The sequence below is a fragment of the Dasypus novemcinctus genome, chromosome 9 (genome assembly GCF_030445035.2).
Source record: "Dasypus novemcinctus isolate mDasNov1 chromosome 9, mDasNov1.1.hap2, whole genome shotgun sequence".
Taxonomy (NCBI): Eukaryota; Metazoa; Chordata; class Mammalia; order Cingulata; family Dasypodidae; genus Dasypus; species Dasypus novemcinctus.
Window position 1 is genome coordinate 41,065,302 of NC_080681.1, and position 20,758 is coordinate 41,086,059.

The window sequence follows — 20,758 nt, forward strand, 5'->3', positions numbered from 1 at the left end:
AATAGGTAAATATAAAACTCATTTACTATTTAAAACAAAATAACAACATTTTAATGTGAGAATGATTGCTACGTAGGAGTCAGTACACAGAAACACAACAGGAAGCAATAGCACAAAGGGAGGACAGGTAAATGGAGTTACAGTGTTGTAAGATTATTACATTTGTGACATGGGAAGTATTTATTGGAAACACTGAAGTATCAAGTATAAAGACTAAAGTGGTACATTATTGGACTGTAAATAGTCTTTGATAAATTAAACATGCATATTGTCAGCCCTAGAGCAGCAAATTAAAAAGAGTATTACAGGGAAACGGACTTGGCCCAGTGGTTAGGGCGTCCGTCTACCACATGGGAGGTCCGCGGCTCAAACCCCGGGCCTCCTTGACCCGTGTGGAGCTGGCCCACGCGCAGTGCTGATGCGCGCAAGGAGTGCCGTGCCACGCAGGGGTGTCCCCCGCCTAGGGGAGCCCCACGCGCAAGGAGTGCACCCATAAGGAGAGCCGCCCAGCACGAAAGAAAGTGCAGCCTGCCCAGGAATGGCGCTGCCCACGCTTCCCATGCTGCTGACTACAACAGAAGTGGACATAGAAACAAGACGCAGCAAATAGACACAGAGAACAGACAACCGGGGGAGTGGGGGGAATTAAAAATTTTAAAAAAATTTAAAAAAAGAGTATTACAGAGGTATAACTAAGAAGCCAATAGAGGAATAAAAGGAATAATAGCACATTTGATTAACCCAAATAAAGGCAGGAAATGCAAAACAGAGAAACAAGAACTCTAAAGGGACAAATGGAAAACAAATAACAAGATGATAGATCATCTATAGCAGCTTAAATTATCATAGACCCAAACCGAAAACAATCTGAATGTTCATCTACAGGTGAATGCCAAAGGATAAATAAATAGTGGTATACTCATACAATGAAATATACTCCACAGCAAAAAGAAAAAAACAAAACTATTAATGCACCCAACATGAATCAGTCTCAAAAACAACTGATCTAAAAGAAGTTAGAAGGGAATACATATACTGACGCCATTTATATGAAATTCTAGAAGAGGAAAAACTCATCTACACTCTTAGAAATAAAAGTGGGGGAAGAGATAGGGAGGAGGTTGGTTGCAAAGTGACATGAGGAAACTCAGAGTGATAGAAATGTTTCACATCTTGTTTGGGGTGATGTTTATATATATATATATATTATATACATATCAAAATCAATAATGGCTCTTTTAAAATGTAATATGTAGGACGGCTCCCAGGGCATTAGATTGGCAGGCGTTGTGGGCCCTAAGGGGAGGGGAAAATGGACGTGCAATGGATAGAACAAAGGTAAATAAGGGGGCAAAAGAGGAGTTATGTGAGAGTACACGAGGATGAATATAAAACAGCTAATATTACACCAAAAACATATAGGGGACGACAGACTAATAATGAAAACCATAAGACAAAACATAGGATAACTAAAAAATTTAGAAAACTGTACAACCTAAAGTATGGACCACATAGTAAGCACAAATGTTACCTTGTTTGAAAACTATAGTTTCGGAATCTGTACATCAGTTTCAGGAAATATGATATGAATAAGTTAAAAGATTATTGCTGTGGAAGGGAAAAGGTTTTATGGTGGATCTGGGGAAATACTGTATATTGTATATATGAATTTTGGTGATCTAAGACTCTTCTGAAGCTGACATTATGTTGGGATTCACTTTACGGGAAGTTTTGGATCACAGAGTGGTTCAACAATGGCAACGGAGGAATACTGATATGGGATGTTATTGACAGGATATATATGGTTGACAGGGAGTTATACAGGGCATATGCCCAGGGTATATGGTAATGTCTATATATACTCATAGTGGAAATAATTAAAAACAACAGCTGGGGGGGTACTGGGCTCCTGGCCGGGGGGTCACTGTTGTGGGCCCTGGGAGAGCAGCGGCAATCCTCCAGGTGCAACGGCAAGAACCAGGAAGGAAGGAGGGCCCAACAGTGGGCTCTTGATACTAATGGCTACACTTTTGAGCCTATGCACCTGCAATAAGAACAAGGCCTAGAGTAGCATTGTGCCTGGGGGTTTCCTCCTGACAGCCTTCATGTTACTCAAATGTGGCCACTCTCACAGCCAAACTCAGCGTGTAGATGCGATGCATTCCCCCCAGCGTGGGACATGACACCCGGGGATGAGCCTCCCTGGTACCGAGGGATCACTACCACATACCAGCTGAAGAAGCAACTAGAAAATGACCTTGAATTAAAGATTCAATGCGGAACAGCAGAATATACCTGTCTACATATAATAACATGACTTCAGGAAGCGGTTTGACCTAATGTAAGGGGGAAATGGAAAGGAGAAATGAGATTATAAGGCTGTGAGTCTCTAAAAAAGAGTCTGGAGGTTGTCAGAAGGAATACCCCTATGTACAACTGAACAGAGTCTAAGAGACAGATAAGGTAGATACAACCCCAGGTATTGGTTCTTTTGAGGGATAAAGAGACCCACGGGTTCTATGGTCATGGCAGAAGGGGTTCACTGCCATGACAGATGGCCCTTCTTTGGAGCTGGTGTTTCTGCGTGATGGAAATGGACTCAGAGGGGATCTCTTTTCACAAGACTTGCATGCTACTTTATTGGAATTGTAGTTGGAGCTGAGTTTAAGATATATGTAGGGGATTTGAATCTCTGGACTGATAATATGACACCCAGGCCCAGAGCCTCAACAGACTTCAGCTCCTACACTTTGACTTATTGGACTTACTCCACTCAGCTAACATGGAGTTGAAGAAGGTCAACCACCACAACATGGAGCCTAGAGTGTCTACAACTAGAAGCGGGAAGAGTGCATCCAGTACCCATGTGGAATCTAAGCCCTCACTTGACATAGGTGTGCAATGGACACAACCAATCCAATGTCCACAGAGGAAATGTGAAATGGGTGTGGGAACGGTAGCCATGGGGGCTGCTGGGTGTGGGGAACGGGAGGAAGAGATGAGATGTGGAGGCGTTTTCGGGACGTGGAGTTGTCCTGGATACTGCTTCACGGACAATTACGGGACACTGTAGATCCCCCCAGGGCCCACTGGATGGAACGTGAGAGAGTCTGGGCTATGATGTGGACCATTGACTATGGGGTGCAGTGATGCTCAGAGATGAACTTACCAGGTGCAATGGATGTATCACGATGATGGGAGAGAGTGTTGCTGTGGGGGGAGTGGGGGGCGGGGGCGGTGGGGTTGAATGGGACCTCATATATTTTTTTTAATGTAATTTAAAAATAATAATAATAAATAAATATTTAAAAAAAAATAAAATAAAATAAAATGTAATATGTAAAAATCTATCCAGGAGTGGCTCCGTACACACAGAGAGCTGATGCGGCAAGATGACACAACAAAAAGAGACATAGATTCCCGTGCCGCTGACAAGAATAGAAGCAGACACAGAAGAACACGCAGCAAATGGACACAGAGAGCAGACAACTAGGGGTGAGGGAAGGGGAAAGAAATTTTTTTTAAAAAAAACACCCGTCTATATTCTAGAGACATCTAGACACCATAGGCAGGGCAGATAATCTCAGGATTGCCAGTGGACCTTACTTTGGAATATAAGCTCCTCAATGAGTTAGACTCATTTACAATTTCCCTACACATGATTCTTCTGCCCCTTTTATTTGAACCTACAATTAGCACTATACTCATTAAATATATGTCCCAGAGACTTAAATCTGTCTGTTCATATGCCAGTTGATCCCTGAATTTCAGCAGGAGTTGCAACACCTACTCTCCAATTCACTGGACTCATCCAGGGCAACTAACTAAAGGATAAAGATGGGCAGTGCCCATCCCAAAAAAACAGAGTATCTACAACTGAAAGCAAGACAGTTTCATCCATCTGCCCAGGGATCTAAACCCCCTCTCAACCAGAAACAGAGCGGGCATCACCATCCCCAAATCCTCAAGATTGGGGAATGAACAAACGTAAGGGGAGAATGCAACTAAGGACTTAATTAGACTTACGATTATTCTAGCAATGGAAGAACTTGTATCATTGATGTAGAAACAGTGGCCACCAGAGATTCTGAGAGGAGGGAGAAGGAAAAATAAGTGTAACATGGCATTTTTGGGGACTTTGGAATTGTCTTGCATGACATTGCAATGATGCATACAGGCTATTACACATCTTTCCAAAACCTATAAAATTGTGTGGTGCCAAGTGTAAACTATAATGTAAACTATAGTCCATGGTTAGTAGCGATGCTTCAATAAGTGTTCATCAATATAACAAATGTACCACACTAATGAAAGATGTTGTTTGTTAATGGAGGAAAGCGTAGGAGGGAGAGAAAAGGTGCTATATGGGCATCCCCTATGTTTTTTATGTAACCTTTATGTAACCTAAAGCTTCTTTAAAAATAAAAAAATTACCTATCTATGGAATCTACTCTCTTCTCCTTTGTAAGTGACAGTTCCAAGCATCTTGATCCCAGTCTAGAGTCTTTCCAGAGCATTGTGCTGGTCTCACCCAACCTCTTGCTCCAGGTTTTCAGTTTTTTTTTCTGTTTGTTTGTCCAGTTTTTTCAAAAGACATTAACTATTCTCTCATTACCTTTCATGAAGAAGGAAACTTTTGGGGACTACACAATGGTAGTTAATACAAAAAGAGTTAAAATTTCCCTGTATTTCTGAATTTTTCCCAAGTAAAATTCTCCGTGTTGGAAGAATCTGGCTTATTTCCCAGCATGGGAAATACTGGAGTGGTTTTGTAAGGTGAAGTTTCCTTCCTGGGAAGTTATGTTTTTCCTAAGTAAGGTAGAGAATGGGGGAAATTTATCTATATTTAGAAACTGAAAGACTTGTTTGGATACTTTGTCTCTTATTTCAATTGTGTTGGCCATCCTTAAGCAAACATTTGAGGATTCCCAGAATATGAAACATGCTATAGCTACTTTAAAGTTTATTTTGTTATCTCATTTTTCTCCTAATCTTGAGTTGATGACTTCACACTGATTTGGGAAAAAAAGGACCAATTCATCAAATTTTTATAATAATGTCTAGATATTAAATATTAATCTGTTTTATTCATTGAGTAGACTATAATATGCTTTTTAAAATCCACATACATACATTCACATATAAGTATGGTTGGAAAATATTTAAATGATGACATATTGTGACAATTTGTTGTTTGGAAAACTTTTTACTTAGAAGTCACATATTGAGTTATGATTGGAAAATGTCAGAAAATTAATATGAAAAATGAAACCTATTTTGGAATCTTTCTTAAGAAAGAGGCTGGATTTGGGAAAGGACTTGAGAGACAACTAGAATTGGATGCTGAGAAGAGGGTGGGGGATAATCTTGAAAATGCATTTAAATAAAAAAGAAATCCTTGAGAGGATAAACGAGGAAGCATAGTGGAAACAAGACATTTGGCAGAGGAAGGGAGGCTCTAGGTCACATTTTAATTCTTCCTTGTAACCACTGTGTTGATTTCAAAGAGACAGAAGAATCACATTTCTGCCATTGGGGAATAAATTCTGAGCCCAAAATAGCCTCTTATGATTTTTATTTCCTTCAAAATACAATACGATTGCCATTTCCTTTTCTGATTGTCACATCCCTTGGTGAGGTCTACTGCAACACCCACGTAACATGGAGTGTGCTACTTTTATTGTGTCTCTGCAACCTTTGGAGGGCAGGGTCTATACCACTACATATCTGTATCCCTAGAGCCTAGGATGGTGTTAACATTTTATGATTGGATCCATGATGATCAGATATTATCAGTAGAGTATAACCTTCTCTGACATCTTTCCACCCAACATTGTAACACTTAGCACTTACCACATTGTCTTAGAATGATCAGTTCATTGGTAGAATTCTCTAAGCTGTAAGATTCTTGAGGGTTGAGACTATGTTTTATTCATTTCCTTACTCTCAAAGTGTTATACATCATCAGAGTCTAAGAAATATTTGTTGGATGAAAATGTTAGTGGAATGCTCTGGGTTCTGGGTTTCTAGGTTCTTGACTTTATCAAAAGACAGAATTCAGAGATGTGCCAGTTTAGTAAGGCTGGCAATGAGAATTTATTAAGAAATGAGAGAAAAGAAAAAGTACATACCTAAGACATGGGTGCGGGCATGCTGCAGGGTGAGACACTAGTGTGGGAGCCTGGGGGAGTATTTTAAGGTCTTTCCTCCTCCCATTTTTCCGTATTAAGGAGGGACCTCAGCTATTTGCTGTCCTGATTGGTTGCCTTTCTACTTTCCATGTCAGCTTTCAGGGAACTATAGGGAGGCCTTTCTGTGTGGAGTTATTGGGGCTTCTATTGAGCCCGAAAGTTTCAAACAGGACCTTGTGACCAGGGTCTTGGCAGGTGTTTTGGCTGTAACGGTTATGGCTTTGTTCTCAGGTAGCTGCCTCCCCTCAGAAGGTTTCCAGGAGAGGTCTTCTGGCTAGGTTCTGACCAGGGGGTCCCTGCTGTTATGGCTTTATTCTGAAAAGCTGCCATCCCTTGTTCCCTGTACTAACCTGCCTCACAAATATGAGGGAGGGAACTGGAACAGGAAGGGTAGATTTGTCTTCTGCCACTAATTTGCTCATAAATTTTGAACAAATGATTTAATATCTCCATGTCTTAATTTATAGGTGAAAAGAAGGAGTTGCATTTGATAATAATCAAAGGTTTCTTCCATATCTACAATTTTGTGATTTAATAGCTTAAATAGAAAGGTGCTTTAATTCAAAAGTTGAGTCAATGAGTTGGAGGATACCAGCTTTTAACAACTGGCAGTTTCCTACTTCCAAATGCTTCTCAACACCTAGAATTCCAAGCATCCCACACTGGTCAGCTTCCTGAAGATTCTTGGGATATCAGCATATCATAAATAGCTCCTCATCAGAAAGAATAGAAACCTCAGTCTGTGGAGAATAGGTATGAAAAGGTGAATCAGACCAGTAGTCATCAACAAGTGAGGCCACCTGCTTCAATTTTGAACCACATATTAATTTATTGGGCATCCTGTGTTTTCACCCCTTGCTTGCTCAGGATGAGTTTTCTAAATCAGAAACCTTGCATATTCTACCCACATATGTCTTATACTATGTGCCCACACTGCTCTAAATTTTTTACATATTATAAATTTTAAGTCTCACAACCACCCCCTGTGATGGATGAGGAATCAGAGGCTAGTATATCCAAAGTTACAAAGTTGAGAAATGAAAGAGGCAGGTTTCAAAACCTCACTGACTGACTCTGAAAGAAGGATATAAGAATAGTACAGTTTTTTTTTTAAAAGAAACTTTTGATTACATAAATGTTACGTAAAAAATATAGGAGATTCCCATATACCCTACTTTCTTCCCTTCTTACACTTTCCCACATTAACAATATCCTTCATTAGTATGGTACATTTGTTACAATTGATGAATACATATTGAAGCATTGACATTAACCATGGATTATAGTTTACACTCTGTCCTGTGTAATTTTGTAAATTATGACAAAATATATTATGCCCTGTATACATCATTGCAATGTCATGCAAGACAATTCCAATGTCCCAAAAATGCCCCTATATTACACCTATTTTTCCCTTCAGTGGCTACTACCTCCACTTCAATGTTAAAAGTTCTTCCATTGGTAGAATAACAATAGCCTATAGTAGAATAGTAGTAAATCTACTTTAGTCCATTGTTCATTCCCCAATCCTGAGGATTCAGGGATGGTGATGCCCACTCTGCCTCTAATTGAGAGGGGGCTTAGATCCCATGGGGCTTAGATCCCATGGGGCAGATGGATGGAACTATCTTCTTGCAATTGCAGACTCTCTCTTTTCCTTGGGATGGGCATTGTCCATCATCATCACCTTGTTAGTTGTCCTGGGTGAGTCCAATGAACTGGAAAATCAGTGTTGTGACTCTGCTGAGATTCAGGGTCCAATTGGCCCATGGGCAGATAATATGTAAAGAATTTAGAACAGTGTGGGTACATAGTATAAGACAAATGTGGGCAGACCAATGATTTAAGTCTCTTGGACATACATCTATCAACTATAGTACAAACTATAGGTTCAAATAGAAGGGCAGAAGAGCTATGTGCAGGGAAGCCACAACTGAGTCCAATTCTGACACTGGGGAGCATAAATTCCAAGGTAAGGTCCATTGGCATGGTGCAGAACTCCTGAGCTGTTTGCCCTGCCTACAGTGTCTGGATGTCTCTAGAGCTCTCAGGAGCCTCACTATTTGAGGCACTATTTACTATGGCAGTCAATAAGATTCTGCTGAGGTATGCATAAGTGTAATCTCTGGAATGACCTCCAGACTCACTTTGAAATTTCTTAGCCATTAAAACTCATTTGTATTTACCACTCCCCCGTCATGGTCAAGGTCTTTTTCTGGTTGCATTGCTAGTTGGTGCTTGGTAATAATCCCTCAGTACCAGGGAGGCTCATCCCTGGGAGTCAAGTCCCATGCCAGGGTGGGTTGGGTTGGGAAGTAGTGCATTTATATTCTGAGCTTGGCTTGGAAAGCGGACACATTTGAGCAACAAGGAGGCCCTCAGGAGGTAACTTGTAGGCAACCTATAATGCTAGACTGAGTTGCAATTTCAAAAGAAAAGCTTCCTAAGTACAATCATCAATATTAAGGGCCTGGTACAATGGTTCATCCTCCTGCACTAGGCACTTGGGGGATTCTTGCAGTACCATTAGAGAATGTAGCAGAATTTTCCAGAATGGGAATTCAATATTCTTTCAGTTATTGTGTGAATCTCCACCCACCGCGACAATGCCATGAACACTTGAGCACATTCATATGCCTTAGAGACATGCCCCAGATGAACCCTTTCCCATGCATCCCCCATCACCAACACCCTGCACCTATGATCCTCCCCTGCCACAACTGTGACCCTTCTGTGATCCAAAACTTCTCCAAAGATGAAACCAAGAAAATAATGAAATAAAACTAATAAGAAAATGAAATAATAATGATAGTTTTAAAAATAACAAACAAAATTTAAAAATATTTTTAAATTTTTAAATAATAAAAAAAAATTTGAAAATGTCACTGTACATACAAGGCAACAGATCTTACACAGTGATGGAAGACATAATGTCTAAAGAATGGTACATTTTTAATAGAAACCTCACCCTCTCAGAGGCAGGGGTGGGAGGTAGCAAATGTCAAATAATGAATAATTTAGGCTTTGGGACAAGGATTTATTGCCTTAGTTGCCAAATAACTTTGCCTATGTGCAGACAATAGAAATGATTCCCAGCCAATCAGCATTTGCTTGGAAAGCTGATTATCATTCTCTGGGGACCTGCAATGGGATTACATTAACTGATGATCTGAACTTCATCCAGGTCTGGCTGAGCCTAGGGAGAAGCAGACCTTGTCTGAGGGAATGCAGCTGTGCTTTAGTCAGCATGTAGTGGCAGATGGGCCTCATTATTAGTTACAGAACCAAATAAAGGACCCAAAGGCAAAGGTTGCTCTCTCCTCCCAGACAGAAGATGGAATATCTATCAAGTGGCTCTTTGGAGAGGTTACTTTGTTGCTTTCCATTTCCCCATGATTCTGTCAACCCTGTGAGTTAGGACAGAGAACAGGAATGATTCTCGTCTATGTTCTTATCGTATCTTCGGAATATTAGCAATAACTATAAATAAAACTGTAACACACACAGAGCCTTCTTTTGACACCAGGGGAGTTGTCTTCTGAGGTGCTGGCAGTTCTTTTACTCATCTTATTGGAAACAAAGTGTTTTGGTCATTAAGTTTGAATCTTTCAACGAGAATTATTTATAAGAGAATCCCGGCTATTATTTTGGCTTTATATTCCCGACATATTTGCAGCAATTTCTGAGTAGGATTTGCCTACCCCTCAACATGGAAGACCAAAAAGGCTCAGATATTTCTCCTTAATGCAATCAGTCCTGAAAACCTCAAGTATTGAACAAGTAAAGATCTCTCAGGGTTTTGTTAGTTCACATTATTTTCTGATGAAATGGTAGGTATTTCTAGTGATTAGAAAGTATATCGTTGGCAAGCGGATGTGGCTCAAGTGATTGGGCTTCCGTCTACCATATGGGAGGGCCCAGCTTCAATCTCCAGGGCCTCCTGGTGAAGGTGTGCCTGCACGGTGAGCCAGGGCCCACAGCGGCGAGCCGCACAGTAAGATGATGATGCAACAAAAGAGAGACAAAGGGGAGAGTCAAGGCAAGATGCAACAGAAACCAGGAACCGAGGTGGCACAATTGACAGGGAACCTCTCTCCACATAAGAGGTCTCCAAGATTGAATCATGGTGAATCCTAGAGGAGAAAGACAAGAAGAGAAGACAAAAAGAGAAATAGATACAGAAGATCACACACCAAATGGACACAGACAGCAAAAACAGCAGGGTGGGGGAGAGGAGGGAGAAAAGAAAAAGTATATCGTTAGCAGGGAAACCTCTTCACAAGGGGGTGAATCCCTTCTGTGACATCCAGACAAAGGGTTGTTCTGCTTCTGATTTAACATCACCAGTCAGCATAACTTGCAACAATCAATCTCCCCCTACCCCATTTTTTGAACAACTCTAATTTTTAGAATGTTCTTATATTGATCTGAAATTGTGTCCTTGTGGAGTTCACCCCCTGGGTATTCTTCCTTGCTCTTCTTTCTGGGCTCCTCTTCCTCTGTCAAGCTCATAAACTGTGTTCCTCAGAAATTAATCTACTTATTTCACTCATGTCCCTGGACAATCTACAGTTTCAGAGTCTACCTACAGAATAATAAATATATTTCCAGCCCAGACCTCAATGCTGAGCTTCAGGGCCATGCATTCAAATGCCTACCGGCTGCCTAACAGATTAATTGATTTAACCTTTCCTTCAACTCCTGAATTTGGTGTATGCTGCCACCATCTACCCAGTCTCCTTCATCAGAGACCCTGAGGCCTTCTTGGATTTCTCCCATAAACAGCCTATCAGTCATCCAGCCCTTTTGATATTACCCTTTTAAATCTCATGTATAGACCCTTACACATAGGGCTGATTTTCAACAAGGGTACCAAATACCTTAAATGGGAAGAGAATAGTCTCTTCAACAAATGGTGCTGAAAAAAATTGGCCATCTACATGCAAAAGAATTTAGTTGGGCCCCTACCTTACACCATTTACAGTAAGAAACTCTAAATTGATGCAGGATGTAAACGTAAGCACTAAAGAATAGAACTCTTAGAATAAAACATAGGGGAAATTTTTCACAACCTTGGGTTTGACAGGGATTTCTTGGATAAGACAGCAAAAGCACAAGCAAAAGAAAAAATATGATAAACGAACTTCAACGAAATTTTAAAACTTTGTATGCCTAAAGATATTACCAGGAAAGTGAAAAGACAACCTACGAAATGGGAGAAAATAATTGCTAACCATGTATATGATAAGACTATATATGAACTCCTACAACTGAAGAACAAAAAGACAAGTAACCCAATTTTTAAAAATTGGGCAAAGGACTTGAATAGACATTTCTCCAAAGAAGATGTACAAATGGCCAATGAACACATGAAAAAATGGTCACCATCATTAGTCATCAGGGAAATACAAATAAAAACCACAATGAGATACTATTTCATACCTTCTAGGATAGCTATTATTTAAAAAAAAAAAAACAAAGCAAAAAATAACAAGGGTTGGAAGGAATGTGGGGAAATTGGAATCCTTGTACATTGCTGGTGGGGGTGTAAAACAGTGCAGCCACTGTGGAAATCAGTTTGGTGGTTTCTCAGATAGCTGGACATAGAATTACATATGACCTAGCAATCCCACTTCTAGATATATATATATCCCAAAGAAGTGAAAGCAGGGATTCAAACAGATATTCATACACCAATGTTCATAGCAGCATTATTCACAAGAGCCAAAAGATGGAAGCAACCTAAGTATGCACCAACAGATGAATAAATGAAATGTATTAATAGTATTACATGCAATGATATTATTCAGCCAATAAAAGGAATTAAGTTCTGATATATACTATAATATGAGTAACCCTTGAAGACCTCATGTTGAGTGACATAAGCTAGATAGAAAAAGAAAAATATTGTATGACCTCACTTATATCTCAATTAAGCAAATTCATAGAGGCAGAAAGTAGATTATAGGTTACTAGGGCTCAGGAAAGGGAATGAGGGGTTATTGCTTGATGGGTTTCTGTTTGAAGTGATGAAAAATTTGGCTAATGGATGTTGGTGATGATAGTACATTATGAATTTATTATTACCACTGAATTGTATACTTGAAAGTGGTTAAAATGGGAAATTTTGAGTGGTATATAAGTTATAACAATAAAAGCTTTTTTGATTTAAAAAATACATATCATGTATTTCTCTTCCTCCCCAGCTCCACTACCAAAGGTCTATATTGTTTCTTGACTGATAATTATCAATGCCTCTTTATTGTCACCCTCCTTCAGACTTTCCTCCTTCAATTTTTCTCTTAGGTCAATCACCTAAAATTTAAATCTCCTGACACTATCAGTTTAAAATTCTTGAATAATTCCATGTTATGAAAAGATAACCATAAATGCATTTGAAGACATCTGAAATCCTAAATGACCTGATGCTTAAACTACCTGCCCTTGTCTACATATACATGCTCCAGAAACCTTGAACAACTTTTAACTCCTCATCCAAGTACTTGAAAACTTCTTTGACTTATCAGGGGCCAACATTAAGAACTCTATGTTGTACTGAAGAATATTTGGACAGGTTCCTATTCATTCATTAATAAACATGGCTTGAGTAATTTTATATTCATTGGCTTGTGTTATCACCTAAAACATATTTTCTTCTCTCCAAAAGAGTATCATAAAAAATATAGTCAAATGCCTTGCCAAGATCCAGATACACTGTATTGAAATCCATTCCTTTGCCAACCAGCCCCCCCACCCCACCCCACAAAAACTTGTCAGGACTTGTTCTTTGTGAACTAATACTGGTTTCATGTGTCCACAGCTTGTGTCTGTGCATGTGAATGTGTGTGAAAAAAGAGTTCTGTCATTAGCCCTTCCAGAGTCTCCTCTTGGGTCAATATTGATTCATTTGTGAAAGTAAAGGTATATATATTATTTTTCAAAGATTTATTTATTTATCTCCCCTCCCCGCCCCCCCCCCCCAGTTGTCTGTTCTTGGTGTCTATTTGCTGCGTCTTCTTTGTCCTCTTCTGTTGTTGTCAGCGGCACGGGAATCTGTGTTTCTTTTGGTTGTGTCACCTTGTTGTGTCAGCTCTCCATGTGTGCAGCACCATTCCTGGGCAGGCTGCACTTCTTTCACGCTGGGCGGCTCTCCTTATGGGGAGCACTCCTTGCTCATGGGGCTCCCCTTCGCAGGAGCACTCCTTGCGCTCATCAGCACTGCACATGGGTCAGCTCCACACAGGTCAAGGAAGCCCAGGGTTTGAACCAGGGACCTCCCATGTGGTAGATGGACGCCCTAACCACTGGGCCAAGTCCACCTCCAGTAAAGGTATATTATACCCACATTGTTACATATTTCATAGGTTTTCAAAAATACTGAGCCAAAAAAAGGGGGAGGGTAGAAATGAAAGATTTTTTCCTCCTGACCATATTAGATTCAGACACTACTCTTATTAAGCAATTGTCTATGTTACTGAAATGTGTCTCTTATAGCATGGACATGAACTCTGTCTACTTATAATACCTGGTGAACTGTCTGAGTCCGAAGCAAACATAAACTCCAGGGTTCCTAGAAATGTTTGTTTCATATGTAAACTGCTACGTGAGTACACATTCGTTTATAAGGCTATAAATAAAGATCTTGATTAGTGAAAAGTCATCAACATTAAGCCAGTAATTGTTACTATTTGGAGAGGATTGAAGGCAGATGCATCTCACACCGGTAGGATAGCTAAAGTAATTACATCATTTGTTTCGTCTTGTATCCAAGTTAAAATAGGGCTGTTTCTGGCTGGCTTGGACCATGAAAGCTAGGGAAGAGAGCCTTTTTCCTCCTGTGACAGGAGAGTATGCTCACTGCCTACAATGTAGCTTCATGAGAGTCATAAATAAGCACATTTCAAAATCTTTAGAGACAGGGGAGATGGAAGAAAAGATTTATTATTTAATGTGCAAGAAAAATCTTTGGAACTGAAATGTTTAGCTGTTCATTATTTTCAATTCCATAAATGTCTGTTTTGTTCCTTTATTATGACAAAATGAATGGAATCGATTTCTTCATCACTGACACATTTTAAAGAAAGGTATGTTCTTTAAGTTATAGAGTAAAATATCCATCAGCTAGCACAAGTCATTATTTAGAAGTATCAGAAATTGTAAGATATTATTACTATTATTATTATTAGAAAGACCTGTATTCCTAATGAACATTTGTGTTTCCCTATGAACACAGAAGTATTTTTCTTATTTTGCAAACAGGGAAACTGAGACTGAGAGAAATCAAATAATGTACCTGAAGTCCCGTGGCTTCTAAGTAGCAAAGCTAGGATTTGATCCCATATCAGCCTAAGTTCACCCTACCACATCATGTACATCATGAATGAACTTTTTCAACTGTATGCTATCTACTTACCTGCAGAAATGTAGGTGTCTGAACAGAGCATTGATTCTCTTCTTCAGACTGGGAGAGGAATTATTTACATTCTAATTGATTTCCTAAAATGCCTATATGATTTCACTGATTTCTTGAGCCAAAATTAATGGGTTTAGGAGAGTTTTTCAGGAGAAATGTCACATAACAGAGATGATATGCATGTAATACTAATATCATCACCCATTATTTACATAAATGTGTGTAATATCACCATGCATTTAAAAGAAGCAGTCCATACAAAACAGCTATCCATGGTATTCAGGGGTTACTTAACTTTTGTATAATAGAAACAATCCTTTTTGCAATCTCATAAATAGGTTTGAAATTTTTTTCCTTTTTCCTTCCTTCTTTGATAGCATACTGATCAGGAAAAAATTCATCTTAGCTACTGTAGTCTAACATTGTTTCTCTTGCATTTTATTCAAACCAAAGTTTTTTTTAAAACTGTTACAAAAATAAATGTAGCCTTTATTAGCAAGTAATAGAATGAAAAACATAAGTAACCCTAGTAAAGGGAAGCAAGATGAGGTAATTAAATGACTATAAGTGAATTTTACATTCTCTTTGGGAAGAGACTGGGTTTTAAGAATAACCTGGTATTAACTGAAGATCTTTAGAAAGGACATCCATCTCTCCTAGAATGAATCTGGTTACCCTTGAAGATATACTCTAATTCTTTCTGTTACCAGATGTTGTGTAGGTTCTTAACTATGCTGCAGAAATGAATTTTTAGAGCAAGTCGGGTGAGTTAGGCCAGGAATTTATTCAGGCAGGGAGGGACGAGAAATGGGAGACAATAACAGATCAGGGGGACCAGGTGGAGAGGAAGGGGCTGAAAAGTGAAAAAGAGGGCTGATTTACAAACTACAATTCCCTATTATAGGTCATAAATGCCTAGGTTTTACTTGCATGGCCACATGGCAAAGAAAAAACAGCGAGAGCAGGGTACAGAGGGCAGAACAGGGATCCACAGACAAGAGAGTGCACAAGAGAGCATTCAGGACTCGCTCCTGGTTTTTTGAACCATTAATTATTCCACCCCTTTGCTAATGGCAAAGGAGGAGTTCCAGCTGTTTGCTGTTTTGATTGATCACCCCACCCATCAATCCCCCACGAGGGTCCAGTGATAAAGTCCTTGGGGAATATCCAGGGCTTCTTCTGGCTTCCAGAAGAAGTCTTTGTTCTGAGTGGCAGAATCTTGGGGAGGGTCTTCCAGCAGTCATCTTGGGGGGTATTAATGTCCACATGGACTCTCTCCCAGGTTCCAGATCCATCTATTGATTCTGTATCTTACTAGCCTGCTTCATTTCCATTTCTTACATTTCCTAAATATTTTTGTTCATATTTAATATTTCTTTAACCAAAGTAATGCTCCACACTTTTGGGGCTGCCATGAATAGGATTATCAATACTTTCCACTTGAATATACATCCCGAAATGTTTTTTTCTGGTCCTAAGCTACAGATGTATTGCTTTATGTGTTGGATATGGTGATGATGGGAAAATTAAAAAACAAAACCCCCTTTGAGAAGAAAATGACCAGTGATTACAGTGGGCAGATATTATCCTAAGTTCAGGATGGTTTAAACATCAAGGTATTTTTGCATTTCTATTAGTGTATTTAATTCAATATTAACATGGGCTATTCTGCTAATAAGGAATTGTTACAGAGACTTTAAACATAACTAAAATTTCCTCTGTGGAGAGATATGATTTGTATGTTAACCAACTTTTCAGACCATTTACTTTGTAAATTAAAATGTGAAAATATGAGTTGACTAGACACACCTAAAATAAATAGCAGCAATGAAAGTGAAAGGAATTATTTCTTGAGTCTTCTCTCTCTCTCTCTCTCTCTCTCTCTCTCTCTCCACACACACACACACACACACACACACCATGCACACACACACACTAATGATTGGGTCCACAGGAAAAGAACCTTGATTTAATAATCTGTATACAAACCCTAAAACAAAACAAAATAACAGAGAAATGACTATATGATTAGTTCATATGGTTAGTATGCATTTCAGTGTTTGAACAACAATGGGAGATATGCTATGTCCTGGTAAATGTTAAAGCCTAAGAATTGAAGATCGAGAAAAATAATTTTTAAAGGTGCAAGTCAAAGGATGACTTTAGAAAATTTTATCTTGGAATTCTTGACAGTGGTAAATATTTGAGGTATTTGGATAAATAAAAGCATGCATATAAAGAAAATCTTATCTTAGGGCACAAGAGGGTCAAATATAATAATTTGGATGCATTTTCCTTATTGGATGAAAGCCAGTGGAGGCAAGTGTGGTTATACCGAGTCCTGCAATTAAGCACACCCTTCTTATTTTCAGGTCCCCTGGGAAACTGTGGCAGATAGATTGGGCAGGCACAGAGCGATCAGAAATGGGAGAGCACTTTCCAAGCAAAGCCCCAGATGAGCCTTAGAGAAGGAGTCATGGACAACCAGACCAGACAAATGTAGACATGTCTGAAACTAAAAACCAAAGGCCTTATCTTCTTTGGGGAAAGAAATATAACCCCTTCCACACTCTGTCACTCTGTCATGATCTTTGACTAAATAGCAATCTTTTATGCAATAAAGTACAAAATTGTTGTGGCCTAAACCCTGTTTTAAATTTTTCAAAAAATGTTGGAAGATGTGGCCAGGGAAGGACACACAGAGGCTTCAAGGGTATTGATGAAGTCATGGCCTTACAGGGCGCTGATATTTTATTCTTCTTTAAACTTTACATACATACCTAATGTACCCTCTTTCAATGATACATTTCTTGATTTTTTAGAAGAAGACATCTAGTGTGCTAATATGATTCTAAGGACCTCAATTATCTGTTTGAACATATGCATCTATTTGAACATATCTTCAAACTACCATTCAAAAATGATGTTATTTATGTACATCTGGTACAGTATCATACTCTAATTATAAAATGTAACATTAAACTTGTCTTATACAACTTTTAGAATAGAATTTTGTCCTATAAAAAATGAGGAAATTGCCAGAGGATATTCAGGAAAAGTAAATCTAGGTATAAATTTTCCCTTCATTCCTTGCCTATTATTCCCATAAAACGGCTCTATAATAATAGTTCTGTAATGGAATTTGGGTGGGGATACACTAACAGATTTAGAAAAAAAAAATCTGTAGAGTGCCGTTCTCCCACAATGAGTCTCTAATTTGCTACAACATCTGGTATCAGTTGCACATTGTTTGTAGCAATTATTTTTTAATGGGAAGGAGGAGCTGGGGGGTAGAGGGGAATCCCTAAATTTCCAAAAGCAAACTCCAAAGTACCAGTTTCAATTTAACTGTATATATTCATTTGGAAATTAATGGTCTTTCCGGTAATGCTGTAGGTTTTGGACTTCATTCAGAAGGGATTTAAAATAGAAATACTGACCGATTGTGACCTTGAGTGGTATGAGTATTTCCACTGTAACACTTAACCACACAGGCATGATATTCACTGCATCAAATATCCCCGTGGTCGAATTTTATTTTTATAAACTTCACACATACTTGCACTTGTATCAGAGTAGCCAGGACTATCTACTATAGATATGGTTCCTGTTTGTTTGTTATTTTTGGTGTTTAGACTCAGATTATTCTAGGCTCCTGTCTACAACTCCAAAGCTGATTGAGGCAGCCTGGCCCCTGCCCCTGCGCGGGGCGCAGGCCGAAGCTCAGCCCCGCAGCCCCTGGCGCGCGGCGCGCCCCGCGGCCCGGAGGGAGGCCCGGTGTGTCGGCCCTGGGGGGCTGGGCCCACCTCGAGGCAGCGCGCGTGGCCGCCCCGACGCAGCCGGTGACTTTCGAGGATGTGGCGGTCTACTTCTCTAAGAACGAGCGGACCGGCCTGGCTCCTGCCCAGAGGGCTCTGTACAGGTTCGTGATGCTGGAGAACTATGGGGCTGTGGCTTCCCTGGGATATCCATTTCTAAAGCCTGCTGGGATCTCCCAGCTTGAGCAGGTTGAAGAGCCATTGAACTGAAACTGGAAGGAGTGGGTCCAAGCCTATTTTGTACTCGACATTTTTGAAGAGGCACAGGACCAAATAGTGCTACTAAGTGGACCCCAGCAGTATGACTCCCAGGAATTCTGGTTTGGAAAAAGCTTTGAAGAGGAGGAATTAAGGATAGGGAAATGGCTTGGCTACTCCAATGGAGAAAATGTAGAAAACACTACAAATGATATTATAGAAGTGATTGTCAAGGATGAGATGATCTCAGTAGATGAGAATTCAGAGAATACTGTCAATACCCACCTTGCTATGTGTCAACAAATTCTAAGCAAGATAGTAGTTTGTATTTATGAAGACTCCAGCAAGTGTCCTGATCAAAATGAAGACTTTGATCAACATCACAGAATTAATAATGGAGAGAAGGTGTAGATGTAAAGAATGTAGGAAGGCTTTCAGTTTTAGATCACATTGCATTGCACATCAAAGAATTCACACTAGAGTGAAACCCTATGAATGTCAAGAATGTGCTGAAAAGTGGACAAAGAAGACGCAGCAAATAGACACAGAGAACAAAGAACCAGGGTGGGGGATGGGGGGCGGGGAGAAGGGGAGATAAATAAATAAATAAATAAATATTTTTTTAAAAAAAGAGAACGTGCTAAAGCCTTTGTTTGGAAATCAAACCTGATCCAGCATCAGAGAATACATACTGGAGAGAAACCCTTTGAATGTAAGGAATGTGAGAAGGGCTTTAGTCAGAACACAAGCCTTATACAACATCAGCGAAGCCACACTGGGGAGAAAACTTACACTTGTAAGAAATGTGGAAAAAGCTTTACTCGGAACCCAGCCCTTCTTCAACACCAAAGAATCCACACGGGGGAGAAGTGTTATGAATGTAACGACTGTGGGAGAGGCTTCGTGTGGAATTCTGACCTCGCTCAGCACCAGAGGGTCCACACTGGGGAGAAGCCTCATGAGTGTTCCAACCATGGGAAAAGCTTCATTTGCAAGGCATGCCTTATCGGACATCAGAGAATCCATGCTGGGGAAAGACCCTATAAATGTAATGACTGTGGGAAGGCCTTCAGTCAGAATTCTGTCTTGACAAAGCACCAGAGGCGCCATTCTAGAGAGAAACCCTGTAACTGTGAGACCTCTGTCTTTCTTGAACATAAGAGAATGTACACTGGTGATATTTGTTTATAAAACTTATGATATAGGACCCCCAAGGACTGAATGAGATGACCCTCCATAATTTGCTTTTACCCTAACAACAAATAATATCTTGACCCTTCTCCTGAACAGATACCATGTACTTTAGTAAGTTTGGTCCCCCATTCACCTGCGTTTATACTAGCCACTATTTAGCTGAGCACCTAGTATGTCTCAGATACTGTGTTTACATTACATTCATTATTTAATTTTCACAAAAATCAAGGTGGGTACTCTTATTTCCATTTTACAAGGTGGGAACTCTTATTTCCATTTTAGAAGAATCTGAGCTTGAAAGCAGTTATAGAACACTCATTACATTAGTGAGTGAGTTGAGACTGGAACCAGGCCTTTTTGACTCCTGAGTCCACTGTTCTCTATTTCACTACATGTTTCTGACTCTACCCATTTTTATTTGCTCAAGTTTCCCTGGGCTAAAAGTTTCCCTTCATCATCTAAGACCCAGCTCCTTCAACTAAACTGACCTCTCTCACTATTCTACTTATAATCAGAATCACCCAAGTTGGGATTTATTATGTGCTGTCTTGTATTTTTCTAATAGTCTCATATCTGTCAGTCTTAACTCCAACTAAATTGTTCTTTGAGGACCAACACTGCATTTCTTTAGTCTTGCAAATTTTGAAACTTATTTTTACCAGATATAATGTAATAAAAAAAATGAAATAGTTCAAAAAATAAAGCTGATTGAGGTCTCTTTCCAGAGGAAAGATAATTGCTCTCAAATCAATCAATACTTCCATTTAAGTTCAGTTGCCAAACAAGATGGAATCTGAGCTAAATGATTAGGTCTGTGATATTATACATGAGGAATGAGAAGCAGGTAAGTCAGATGGCAAAAATAAGTAACTAATAGATGGTGGGCTCATCTTGGCAATCTCAGGTTTTGATTGAACAGGATCTCTTAGCTTCAGTATGTGTGA

At 39.5% G+C, this 20,758-nt stretch overlaps 1 protein-coding gene across 1 annotated transcript in view; it reads left to right on the plus strand.

Annotated features, from left to right (window-relative positions):
* Window positions 1-19,811, plus strand: part of ZNF662 (zinc finger protein 662) — a 104,142-nt gene extending 84,331 nt beyond the window's left edge. The window contains 3 exon segments of the mRNA XM_071217164.1: window positions 18,291-19,027; window positions 19,029-19,136; window positions 19,253-19,811. Of these exon segments, the coding sequence (XP_071073265.1) occupies window positions 18,291-19,027; window positions 19,029-19,136; window positions 19,253-19,811 (1,404 nt within the window).
* Window positions 19,812-20,758: the final 947 nt, after the last annotated feature.